Source organism: Nerophis lumbriciformis, linkage group LG01, assembly GCF_033978685.3.
Source record: "Nerophis lumbriciformis linkage group LG01, RoL_Nlum_v2.1, whole genome shotgun sequence".
Taxonomy (NCBI): domain Eukaryota; kingdom Metazoa; phylum Chordata; class Actinopteri; order Syngnathiformes; family Syngnathidae; genus Nerophis; species Nerophis lumbriciformis.
In genome coordinates this window covers 26,630,998-26,645,000 of record NC_084548.2, presented here as the reverse complement: position 1 = coordinate 26,645,000, position 14,003 = coordinate 26,630,998, and the positions used below count along the sequence as shown (strand labels likewise).

The window sequence follows — 14,003 nt, the reverse complement described above, 5'->3', positions numbered from 1 at the left end:
TAGTAATGTACTTAAACAAATGTCTAAAATATTGAATGTCTGTCATCGTCCCACGGATACTATCTTAATTTTTTATTTTCCAGTCTCTGCTCAGTATACGTGGATCACTCTTCTCACCGCAGAGGACCAGCCAAGCCAGCCTATTCAGCTTCCGTGGGAGAGCACGGGACATGGGCTCCGAAAACAATTTTGCGGACGACGAGCACAGCACCCTTGAAGAGAGTGACAGTCGGCGGGGTTCCCTGTTTTTGCCGCGACGCGGCGAACGCCGTTGTAGCGCCATTAGCCAGACAAGCCTCAGAGTGCCTCGGGTCTTGCTTCCTGCCAATGGAAAGATGCACTGTGCAGTGGACTGCAACGGAGTGGTCTCGCTGGTTGGTGTTACATCTGTAACTACCTCCCCTGTAGGTCTACTACTACTTAGGAGTTGTTTCATGTTTTCTTTTATCAATAATTTTATTTGTCAATTTACCCTACTTCACATTTATCATACATTTATGTCATTTTTATAAGCCTGAAGTGGCCAAACAATTTGACTCGCAGGCCACAATGACTTCCTAAATATCGTCGGGGTCTGTCTAGAAGCAGTTAAACTGTGTTAAGCTGTGAACGAAAAAGTATGTTGTACTTACTAGTCAGGACGTGAATCTTGCAACAACTCACGATTGAATTTAATTCCGATTCTTGAGGGTGACGATTTGATTCTTGAGGCGACGATTTTATTCAGGATCAAATTTCGTGTAAACACATTACTCCATTTCAAAAATTCTCACAATATATATTTGGTAAATAATTATTATAAAACTTTTTCAGAATAGTTATTGGATTATACTTGTACAGCGCTTTTCTACCTTAAAGGCGTTTTCATGCTATTTCTACACTCACACACACATTCACACAATGATGGCAGGAGCTGCCATGCAGGGCCCTAACCTTGACCCATCAGGAGCAAGGGTGAAGTGTCTTGCCCAAGGACACAACTGACGTGACTAGGCTGGTGGAAGCTGGGATTGAACCTGCAACCTCAAGTTGCTGGCACGGCCGCTCTACCACCCAAGCCACGCTGTCCCCGAAGCAGAAGAGGTCAAAAGTACTTCCTTGGCTGCTGACATATGATGAGTAAGAGTGGAAATGTCCTAAAAACATCTTTTTATAAATCGATTTTTGAACAGTTGTAATCGATTAGGAATCGTGATAATTAAGAATTGCGATTCGGATGTGAACTTATTTATTTCAGCACCCTTACTTACTAGAATTAGGGGATTTTCTTCCTCCTTCATTCAAACATGTTTGCCATCAAAAAAAAAAGAGCATGGGAAAACTCAAAAACATCAGAAAGAAGATTCCAAATGTCCAATATAATATCACTTTTCTGCACAATCTTATCATATAAAGTTTGCTTATCCATCCCTCTTTGTAACACAGGCCATAAACAAACCCCCACTCAGCTTTATCTCATAGCCTTGTTTTTTCTGACCTGCTGTGAAGCAGTTCTTTGGATGACTGTAATGACATGAATTATGAGAAAGCATAGAACATCTAGTTTTATAATCTCCTGGAATTATTCAGATTGAGCCAATTGACTTAATGGTAGTTTAAATATAGCGTTGCAAATTCTAGACTGTGTTAAAGCATTGTAATAGAATTATTAGGAAAATCTGGCAAGGCCAGATTAAAAATCTTAACGGCTGGTATCGGTTCCCTGCAGCAGACATTTGTGTTCATGCATAACGCGGCTATGTTTTGCGAAATTTGTAACTCAAAATTAAAAAAAAAAAAAGACCTAAAACAAACGTCATCTGCAAAGGACACTGGCTTTCATGAGGATATGGCTACTGGAAGAACTTAGACTTAGTCAAACTTTAATAATGCACAAGAGAAATTGTTTGACACACAGTAGCTTAATTGTAAAATAATGAAAATCTCAGGGGCTACTGTGACATACTACCACTCTTTCAGGCGCACATCAAAACCAAATGGTTTTCTTTAGGGCCGTGGATGGATGGATAGATGGATGGATAACTCTCACCTGTATCTTTGGTCTATGAAGCGTTTACATTTAATATCAAGAGAACCAAAGTTCTCCAGCTCCCCCGTGACTTTGAAAGGGACAAGCGGTAGAAAATTAATGGATGGATGGATGGAGAACCATAGTTCACTTGCACTTTTCACACTAGTTAGCAAGGCACCTGACAGTAATTAATTTCATGTGTTTTTTTCTTTCTACCAAGATCTACATTGTGCGTTGATGTTGAATCATGAAGTGTAAATCTGTCCCTCGTGTCTCCACGCTCAAATATGTTTGTGTATGTTCCTTAGGATACAACTACAGACACTGAGGTGAAGAAACGGCGCTCAGTTGATTATTTAGCTGAACCAGGAGGCAGGCAAAGGGCCATGAGTGTGGCTAGCATCCTCACCAACACCATGGAAGGTCAGAGGCATACTATATTTTTTAATACATTTTACCTACTAATGTCACCTAAATGCCGACATTAAAAAATATTAAATTAAAAGTTATTGTACAGTATAAATCAATAGAGAATGTAATAATGGATGACTCAAAATCCTGTTAATGAAACATTTTGGTGAACTAAGATCAGGGCCGCCTGTCCCTATATGCTGATGAAACACTGTGCTTAGGGGTCCATGATCCGTGGGGGGTCCCGTTTTTTTGTTTTTTTTAATGCCATGTCCTGTCCTGCCACTGAAGCAAATCCTATCAAATAATAAATCGGTTGTACAGATTTGCTTTACAAAAGAGAAGTGTGGGCGAATTCTTTTGTTGGCCTATTTGTATTTGACTTTTTTAAATGAATATATTTAGTGTTAACTGCAGCCAGACCGAAGCAGTAGGAGACAGAAAGAAGGTGGGGAAAAAAGACATAGGGAGAAATTGTGGGTACAAGAGAGAGACAACAAGAGATAAAGAGAGACAACGACAAAAACACAACAACTTCATCAACAGCTGCAAATACGATATATACATATGCAATTCTGCTGAAGGCCCCAATTTAGCTAAAGGCAGCCCTGACCAAGATAATGACCAACACATACCGTCTCAAGCTATGCTGGGACTACGTAAACATCAAGAACCCACTTTGAATATACTGAAAATGGCCCTTTTACAACTCTGTGCTCGGTTTGAACTAATTCGGAAACGTATATGAAACACTTTGGAGTGGATGTCATGTGATAGTAATGTGACTATCCCAGGATAAGGCTTACCAAAAATGAGTGTCAGGTAAGCGAGATTATTTCCGAAATATATTTGTTTGCCATAAAGCTAATTTGAAATCGAATAACAATTGGAATAATTTTAGTGTATGTTACAATTCAACTGTTCTTACTACTATATATTCCTTACTGTGCGTGGCAGGAATAGCACATGCAACTCGTCAAACAAACCAATAGAAATGAACTACTGACATGACTGCAGTTTGTCTGCGGCTGATTGTACCGAGCCACAAATACAGTATAAATAAAAATAACGGTGTTTATCATGACAAAATAAATGGAAATTAAGCTTCCCAACAGGTAATTGGTCATGTATCATTTTGTGAACAGAGAAGTCGGGTATTCTATATTTGTAACAAATTGTTCTGATGGACCATATTCTCATCCAAACAAACTCATAGCATCCTGATTGTTGTCGATACACAATTTAAAGAGTTGGGAGAGAGGACACTTAGGCCTGATTTACTAGAGATTTGTGTGTACTAAAACATGTGTACTAAAACACGTGTAAACTTGATAGCACACGCTAAGCTGATATTTAGGCAAGCATAATAAGGCGTGCAATACATTTTGCATCTCTGTCTTCATTAATATATTTAAAAGATATGCTCATCATCAAAACACCCACAATATGGCAGGAGATGATGCAAATAGAAGTATTTAGCGCGTGCAATGTGATTTATCAACACTCATCACTGTTTTGCAAGCACTATTTGACATTTTATTTAGCACGTGTCAGGGGGACGCGTAAACTGACAGTTCCACACACGGCTGCAGGATAAGCGCTCGTGCTGCAACGGACAGACGAGAATCCTTTGACCTATGTGTGATTGTCAACATTTTGGATGGTAGAAATTTAAAAATATTAGACATATCGTCTATTCAGCTACATAATTTCATAATTTTATAGCTGCTGGAAGACTTAAAGGGAGTGATCAAAAATCAATTCAATTGATGCGTTTTAGTATTTTTTTAATGACGTTCATTTTTTTCACATCGGATATATATTATTAGAATATTTCTTACATGAAAATAACTTTTTGAAGTATGCATTTTTGCGTTTTGAGCGGAGTAAGTGCAGCCTTCCTCCCATGCACTTTTGGTGGTTTAAAAAGAAAGAAGAAGAAAAAGTGGTGTCAATGTAGATGCACTGCACGACTGCTTCTAAAATACCCATAAAAAGGGGTAGATGTCTATTGCTAAGCGCAGTGTTTTTCAACCACTGTGCTGCGGCACACTAGTGTGCCGTGAGATACCGTCAGGTGTGCCGTGGGAGATTATCTAATTTCACCTATTTGGGTTAAAAATATTTTTGCAAACCAGTGATTATAGTCTGCAAAGGATGTGTTGTTGTTGAGTGTCTGTGCTGTCTAGAGCTCGGCAGAGTAACCATGCTTTGTAGATGTCAGAAACAGCGGGAGGCAGCGTGCAGGTAAAAAGGTGTCTAATGCTTAAACCAAAAATAAACAAAAGGTGAGTGCCCCTAAGAAAAGACAGTGGAACTTAAGGAAGGCTATGCAAAACGAAACTAAAACTGAACTGGCTACAAAGTAAACAAAAACAGAATGCTGGACGACAGCAAAGACTTACTGTGGAGCAAAGACGGCGTCCACAATGTACATCTGAACATGACGTGACAATCAACAATGTCCCCACAAAGAAGGATAAAAACAACTGAAATATTATTGATTGCTAAAACAAAGTAGATGCGGGAAATATCGCTCAAAGGAAGACATGAAACTGCTACAGGAAAATACAAAAAAAAGACAAAAAAACACCAAAATAGGAGCGCAAGACAAGAAGTAAAACAGTACACACAGGAAAACAGCAAAAAAGTCGAAATAAGTCAGGGTGTGATGTGACAGGTGGTGACAGTACACCTACTTTGAGACAAGAGCTATAGTGTTGCATGCTTGGTTATGCTTTAAAGTCATATCCAACAATTGTGACAACAACTTTTTACTGTCAACTGAGTTTAGTTTTTTAATGATTTCTGCTGGTGGTGTGTCTCCACATTTGTTTCAACAGAAAAAATGTGCCTTGGCTCAAAAAAGGTTGAAAAACACTGGCTTAGCAAAATGCTCCAAGTAGGGGCATAATAATATGAATGTGCAGTAAATAATAGTGTCTCCTTGGTGATGCCCTGTTTAATACATGCAAAATCCTCATTTAAATAAGGCGATCTGCACCTCTTTCCAATTGCACACGCAGTGTTAGTAAATAGCATGCAACATGCCCACTAATATTAAATACTTTTTTATAGATTGCACAAGCTGATTACCATGTGTTGCTTGGATCTTAGTAAGTCAGGCCCTTAATGATCCATAGTCATCCATAGAATGTCATTGATTTGCAAAATAATCAAAAGCAACAGCTCTTGTCTGTGTTTTTTGCCTTCGATTCTGTGTACTGCTGTGTTTGTGTTTTCCATCCATGTTTCTCATTTCCTGTTTCCTTTCCAGAACTCGAAGAGTCAAGACAAAAATGCCCTCCCTGCTGGTATCGATTTGCCAACACTTGTTTGATCTGGAATTGTTGCCCAGCCTGGCTTCAAATTAAGGACTTTGTCAACATGGTGGTCATGGACCCATTTGTTGATCTGACTATCACGATTTGCATCGTCCTAAATACCCTTTTCATGGCCATGGAGCATTACCCCATGACTAAGGAATTTGACAATGTCCTTTCAGTCGGAAACCTGGTACCTAACATCTGAACAACTATACCATTGTGATATCAATTCTAGTGTAACACTTTTATCCCTTTATCCCTTTTTCAAATAGGTATTCACTGGAATCTTTACAGCAGAGATGTGCCTCAAAGTCATAGCCCTCGATCCTTACTATTACTTCCAGGAGGGCTGGAACATTTTTGATGGAATTATTGTTAGTTTGAGCCTGATGGAGCTGGGTTTGGCCAACGTAGAGGGGCTGTCTGTGCTCAGATCCTTCCGACTGGTAAGAGACAAAGTCATGTTTTACTAGAAACCTACAGTGGAACACGTTTGTATCAACAGCTTGGCCCCCCTCGAACTGGCTAACTGATTGTCAACGTTACCGGTATTGAAACTAAAGCTACCGTATTTTTCGGACTATAAGTCGCAGTTTTTTTCATAGTTTGGCCGGGGGTGCGATTTATGTGTGAAATTATTAACACATTACCGTAAAATATCAAATAATATTATTTAGCTTATTCACGTAAGAGACGAGACGTATAAGATTTCATCTGATTTAGCGATTAGGAGTGACAGATTGTTTGGTAAACGTATAGCATGTTCTATATGTTATAGTTATTTGAATGACTCTTACCATAATATGTTACGTTAACATACCAGGCACGTTCTCAGTTGGTTATTTATGCCTCATATAACGTACACTTATTCAGCCTGTTGTTCACTATTCTTTATTTATTTTAAATTGCCTTTCAAATGTCTATTCTTGGTGTTGGGTTTTATCAAATAAATTTCCCCAAAAAATGCGACTTATACTTCAGTGCGACTTATATATGTTTTTTTCCTTCTTTATTATGCATTTTCGGCAGGTGCGACTTATACTCCGGTGCGGCTTATACTCCGAAAAATACGGTAGCTACTACTTGCACATAAGGAAATTATGTGACAACAAATACATTTTCAAGCTACAGCAGTTTGTTGACATGTTTTTCTCATTTTGTGCATATTTTTTCCAGATTATTCTATATGATATTTTTTACGATTATCTAACAGAGTTGCTGTGGTAGTTTAGTTGTATGTTATGACTACAATAGCAATAACGCTACCGTACATGCATCTTTCTTCCAGTGGTTAACAAGCAAAAAAAATAAAAGTGTGCATTTTTATACTTGCTGTGGTAGAATAAAAGGTAATGCTGCCAGAGAAATGTAAATACTGGTATGTAAATTATATGATGTATCACTAGTAACGGAATACATGTTCAAAATAAATTGCCGTGGCTCGGTTGGTAGAGCGGCCGTGCCAGCAACTTGAGGGTTCCAGGTTTGATCCCCGCTTCCGCCATCCGAGTCACAGCTGTTGTGTCCCTGGGCAAGAAACTTTATCCACCTGTGCCACCCACACTGGTTAAGTGTAACTTAGATAATGGCTTTCACTATGTAAAGCGCTTTGAGTCACTAGAGAAAAGTGCTATATAAATATAATTCACTTCACTTAAACCAAACCATACTTTTACTTTGAAGCTTAATTTGCACTGAACAGGAAGTCACTGTGTTCACATTTTAATGCTGTGTAACTCAACCGTAGTTATGTTGCTGCTTAGTGAATAGAATCAGAATTGGCTTCATTGGCCAAGTATATTTAACACCAGGAATTTGACTTGGTAGACTGTGCTTTCTTTGTTCATTGCAAGAAACAAAGAAAAACACAGCAACTACGATGATGATGAAGTTAACGATACTACAGCACATTTCAACATAAACATATCCATTTTTCATAGAAATGACCCCTTTGGCTCTCATATTTTAGCAAAAGTGGTTGACCATGTATATTGACAGCCACTTAGGTGAACACTTTTTAGTAATAAAAAGTTGACGGTGTTGGTCGGGTTGTCGACATAAATAGGACAGGCTTAAACAGGTTCCACTGCACCAACCGTGCGATACACAATACACATGCAAAGTATAACTCTTTGGTTTTGTGTTCTTGTGTTTATAACAGCTCAGAGTATTCAAACTGGCTAAGTCATGGCCAACACTGAACATGCTGATCAAGATCATCGGTAACTCAGTTGGGGCTCTGGGGAACTTGACCCTGGTGCTCGCCATCATTGTCTTCATCTTTGCCGTGGTAGGAATGCAGCTTTTTGGAAAAAGCTACAAGGAGTGTGTCTGTAAGATAAATGACGAATGTCAGCTACCCCGCTGGCACATGCACGATTTCTTCCATTCCTTCCTCATCGTGTTCCGGGTGCTTTGTGGAGAGTGGATAGAGACTATGTGGGACTGTATGGAAGTGGCGGGACCCACAATGTGTCTGATTGTCTTCATGATGGTCATGGTCATCGGAAACCTGGTGGTATGGGTCTTCTTTGTTTTATCTTGGAAATGTCATATGTAGTCAAATATGATTATATACAGGTGCAGCTCAAAAAGATTAAATTACAGTACTTTATATACACCTGAGGTAATGGTATGGGTTTCAGACATGCTTAGCAAGTTACATTAAGGAACACTGCATGTTTACACACTATTCAACATATCCAAAAAAGAGTGGGAAGAAGCAGAGTTTATTTGAATGCATATGTGTTAGCACTTAGAAGTACTGCAAAATGCAGTACACTGTCAGTACCTGGATATTGCACTCAAAATAGCCAAAATGGTGAGTTTATTTGCCACCCTCAACAGTCGCCAACTTGGCTTTGTAGCGGCAGAGAGGGGACTGATGTACGGTAACTTAAAAACCTAAGTAATAATGGCTGCAGAGGAACAACCGGCAGTAGTTAAAAGTGGTGAACGAAAAAAAAAGTTATTAAATATTGCAGTTGTCATTTAAAATGACAGTAACAGATTTAGGAGAGCGCAACACTGTCCAAAGAACACAATGTAAGCTGTATACCTATTAAAGTGTACTGACGGAAGTATTCCCTTTGAGAGACAGCCCATGTATCAACATTTACTGATAGTTTGTTTACTTCCTGTGTTTGACGTTTTAAAAAATAAATACATACAAAATGTATGAAAATAAATAAAGAGATTAAATATAAATGAATACATAAATAAATACATAAAGGGGTAAAAAAAAGACAATTGTATCATGTATCCATAAATACAAGATGTGGACTAATACCAGAGTTTATTAAAGTTGCTGTATATCATCATGAGTTCATAATAGAAAAAAACAAAACAAAAATATAACACCACCAATGTGTGACATACAGCAGCATTAATGGTTGGAAGCACAAGCACGTGGTGAACATGCAAACTCCACACAGAACTGAGATCAAAACCAGAAGCTCCTGGCTGTGATTTGGATGTGCTATCATATCTCCAATATGTAGCTCTTGTAGACTGGAAAGGAGAGAGTAAAGTTATTACAACTGTAAATTTAATTTATTTTTCTACATTTCAAACACTTCTTTGTAGTCTACATATTATGTAATGGCGGTGCTTCGGTTAAAATGCTGAATAGATTTTATTTTACGGACCATCTTCAAGCCGCTTTCTGACTGTCTCTTAAGAATGCGCTGTTTTGAGGGTGGTCGTATTTACGTGCAGAAGACCTCCTCCTAGTTTATAGCGCTTCATATCAAGTCTACTGACAGATATACATCCATTCATCCATTTTCTACCGCTTGTCCCTCAAAATATGTTTGAAATATTATGCTACTTGTTATTAGAAGTGGCAACACCGGAAGAGCCATGTACGAGCCAGTGTGCCCCACAACAAGATAGAGAAAAATAGGGAACTAATTGACTACAACTTTGGACTATAACTGGATAAAACTGGTTGACCAGCGCAAAGATCTACGGGGAAACCTCAAACATATATGGAGATATACGCTAACATAACTAAGACAAAATACATCCTTAAAGTCTCAAAATCCAAACTGAATAACAACAGGTAAGACAAGTTGGTTTTGCACAATAGGACCCTTTTAATGTCCCCTCAAAATAATTTAACACACAACCATTAATGTCTTAACTACTGGCAACAAAAGGCAGTGTACTCCTAAGTAAAAATGACCAAATTGGACGGGGCACAGATTTGCTATAAAAAGCGAAAAAGCCAAGATGCTAGCTAGCTCAAAGCGGTTGCCTGGCAAGCCAAAGCTATACAATGATCTAACTGTGAAAGATTGGACAGACTTTTAGCGTCTTGATCACACAAATAGATCTCTAATACAGACTGACATAGCTCTGACGTTAGAAGTGCTGCTATCCATCAAAATATGAGGGTCCTGCAGGAGGACACCACACTTGTAAGAGTGAAAGTCCTACAACAAGGAAAAACAGCAGTGTGACAGGAGTTAAAGGTCCTACAAGAGGAGAATGCAGCTTTGCGCCAACAGTTGCTACAAGACAACACCAATCTGGAGTATACCAAAGAGGAGATTGATCAGACATATACACGACAGAATGATGCCATCATTGCAGGGTTGCGCATCACCCCTCGAGTCCTATGCTAGAACAGTTGACAACAGAGGAAAGCCAGATAAAATGGATGCTACTTCAATGGAGCATCAAGTGGTCAATTTTCTGCAATCAAAGAAAATTGATGATATCACCATCGAAGCGTGCATCCCACTGAATGGAAGAAACAACACCGCCACATCATCGTAAAGCTCGCCAACAGGAAATCCAAAATTGTACTGCTGAAACAGGGAAAGAAGCTAAAATGGTACAAATGTGTACCTGAACACAATGAAACACAATGCTGACATTGCCAAGAAAGCATGTAACTTGATGATTCAGGGAACTTGGAGTGCCAACTGTAAAACGGAAAAAATGGAAAAAGCTAAATGGAGGTCCAGAAGCAAGAGTACCAGTTGTCAAAGACATCAAGGGTTTGGACACACATATACATATTAACATACACATTTTACACATACACATATTAAAGTACACAGCGCTTCGACAACAACGAAAATGATAATGGAGTGAACGCGCTTCGACAACAACGAAAATGATAATGGAGTGAAAACCAAATATCTACATTCAACATCGACGCTACAATGTTATAAGGGACCATGAACAGAAAGACTTGGATTTAGGAGCATTTTCATCTACACTCATGGACATTCATAAAGCAACACAAAAGATTATTGAACAGGAATATTTGGAACTGAAAACATTCTGCAACATAGAACATAAAAGGCTGGAATTGGAAAATGATATAGATCCAGATACAAAAATTTTCTCACACGTCAGGAATAATTATTTTTATTATACTGTACAAATGAACAATATAATAGCAACATTAAATCCGACAACAAACACTCAATTATTCATTTAAACAGCAGAAGCTTGTATGCAAATTACAACAACCAAAAATCATATTTGGAACAATTCCATTAACTTTTCAAAGTAATAGCTATCTCAAAAACATGGATTGATGATAGAAAATTAACCGATTTTAATCTGGTAGGATATTAACTAAATAGCATCAACAGAACTAACAAGAACAGAGGAGGAGTAGCACTGTATGTAATGCAGAACCTGCAATACAAAGTGGTAAAAAAAACATGTAATTTGCAATTGATCATATTTTAAAATGTGTAACTATTGAAATATGTAAAGAAAAAAGCAAAGCAACTGTATATATCCATCCATTTTCTACTGCTTGTCCCTCTCAGGGTCACATAGAGCGCCTAAATTTATTGACATGATTAAGGATTAGATTAAGTCAACCTTCACCGAAATCAGTCATAAAGTAATTTTCTTCTGTGGACACTTCAGCATTGACCTCTTGAACCCTAATAAGCAAAATACCATTTTTTTATGACTTCAAAAACACAATGTAGAGCATGAGTTTATATCCTAAAATCACAAGGCCAAGCAGAATCCCAGGACATCGTGCCACATATATTGGTAATATGTTTACCAATGATTTTGATAATAATGATACACTGCTAATAACCGACATCAGTGATCAGCTACCAGTTTTCACAATCTATGACGTAAACTACAGGAAGAGGAACATGGATGGCATAAAGACATTTCAAAGAGTCTGTGCACAAAGAACAACGTTTGGACAGTCTGTGCAGTGAAAATTATGTATATGATGCATATTGCCATTTTTTCAATACTTTCATGATGCTTTATGACAAATATTGTCCATAGAAGAAAAATCTTCATAAGAAGCAAAAGAAGAACAATCAACCATCTATCTTCTTCCGCATGTCTAAAGTTGGGTCGCGGGTGCAACAGCTTAAGCAGGGAAGCCCAGACTTCCCTCTCCCCAGCCACTTTGTCCAGCTCCTCCCGGGAGATCCCGAGGCTTTCCCAGGCCAGCTGGGAGAATTAGTCTCCCCAACATGTCCTGGGTCTTCCCTGTGGCCTCCTACCAGTTCCCTAAACACCTCCCCAGGGAGGCGTCATGGGGGCATCCTGACAAGATATCCTAACCACCTCATCTGGCTCCTGTCAATGTGGAGAAGCAGCAGCTTTACTCTGAGCTCTTCCTGAATTCAGAGTTCGCAATATCTTAAAGGGAGAGCCTCGCCACCCAACGGAGGAAAAATAATTGTAGCCGCTTGTACCCGTGATCGTGCCATTTCGGTCACAACCCAAAGCTCATTACCATAGGTTGCCTTTCAGGTCAGCTCCATCTTCAATCAATCAATCAATCAAAGTTTATTTGTATAGCCCTTAATCACAAGTGTCTCAAAGGGCTGCACAAGCCACAACGACATACTCGGCTCAGATCCCTCATCAAGGGCAAGAAAAAACTCAACCAATTGGGCATAGTGAGAAACCTCAGAAGGGACCGCAAATGTGGGGACTCCTACACTGGGTGACCGGTGCAATGGATGCTGAGTGGACACAGTTAATAATGTGAGAGTCCAGTCCACAGTGGGGCCAGTAGGGGAACCTCTTGCATGTAGACACAACGGGGTGCAGAGACGTCACCGACTGATGCATAAGGAGTGGTCAGCCCGAACCCGACTTCATGTGCAAGTCCAGTCCATAGGGAAGCTAGCAGGGATCATCTTGAATGGAGACAAGTCAGCAGTGCAGAGACATCACCAACTAATAGATGTAATATGATCAAAGTTTCTTATTCTTCACCACGACGGATCGATACAGGGTCCACATCACTGCAGATTGTCGCAGCGATCCGCTTGTTGATCTAACGATCCACTGTTTCCTCACTTGTGGACAAGATTCTGAGGTACTTGAACTGCTCATCTTGAGGCAAGATTTCCTCCCCAATACGGGGATAGCACTCCACCCTTTTGCGGGCGAGAACTATGGACTCAGACATGGAGGTGCTGATTCTCATCCCAGTCGCTTTACACTCAGCTGCAAACCAATCCAGTGAGAGTTGAAGATCCTGGCCAGATTAAGCAAGCAGGACCACATCATCTGCAAAAAACAGAGACCTAATCCTGCAGCCAACAAAACCGGATCGCCTCTACACCCCGACTGCACCTAGGAATTCTGGCCATAAATGTTACGAACAGAATTGGTTACAAAAGGCAGCCTTGGTGGAGTCCAACCCTCACTGGACAAGGGTCCGACTTACTGCCGGCAATGTGGACCAAGCTCTGACACCAATCATACAGTGACCACACAATCAGGCGGTCTGGTACTCCATGCTTTCAGAGCACTCCCCACAGGACTTCTCGAGGGACAGAATTGAATGCCTTCTCCAAGTCCACAAAGCACATGTAGACTGGTTGGGCAAATTCCCATGCACCCTCAAGGATCCTGCCCATAGAGTATAGTGCTGGTCCACAGTTCTACGACCAAAACAAAAACCACACTGCCCCTCATGAATCCAACATTTCGACTATCCGGCATAGCGTCGTCTCCAGTACACCTAGATAGACCTTACCGGGAAGGCTGAGGAGTGTAATTCTACAATAGTTGGAGCACATCCTCCGGTTCCCCTTATTAAAGAACCACCACCCCAGTCTGCCAATTCAGTGGCACCGGTGCACAGTGTCTTCAACTAGACAGCCCCACAGCATTCAGAGCCGAAAGGAACTCCGGGTGGGTCTCATCCAAACCCGGAACTCTGCCACAGAGGAGCTTTTTAACTAACAGTATCTCGGCAACCTTAGCCCCAGAAATAGGAGAGCTCACCGCAG

The 14,003-nt window shown here is 39.9% G+C and overlaps 1 protein-coding gene across 2 annotated transcripts in view; it reads left to right on the top strand.

The window, feature by feature from the left end:
• scn1lab (sodium channel, voltage-gated, type I like, alpha b) overlaps nucleotides 1-14,003 on the top strand; it is a 119,481-nt gene that overhangs the window by 58,235 nt on the left and 47,243 nt on the right. For both annotated transcript variants that reach the window (XM_061978273.1, XM_061978282.1), the window contains exons 12-16: nucleotides 84-404; nucleotides 2,320-2,434; nucleotides 5,700-5,938; nucleotides 6,021-6,194; nucleotides 7,910-8,266. In XM_061978273.1, coding sequence (XP_061834257.1) covers nucleotides 84-404; nucleotides 2,320-2,434; nucleotides 5,700-5,938; nucleotides 6,021-6,194; nucleotides 7,910-8,266 — 1,206 coding nt within the window. The remainder of the gene's footprint in view (nucleotides 1-83; nucleotides 405-2,319; nucleotides 2,435-5,699; nucleotides 5,939-6,020; nucleotides 6,195-7,909; nucleotides 8,267-14,003) is intronic.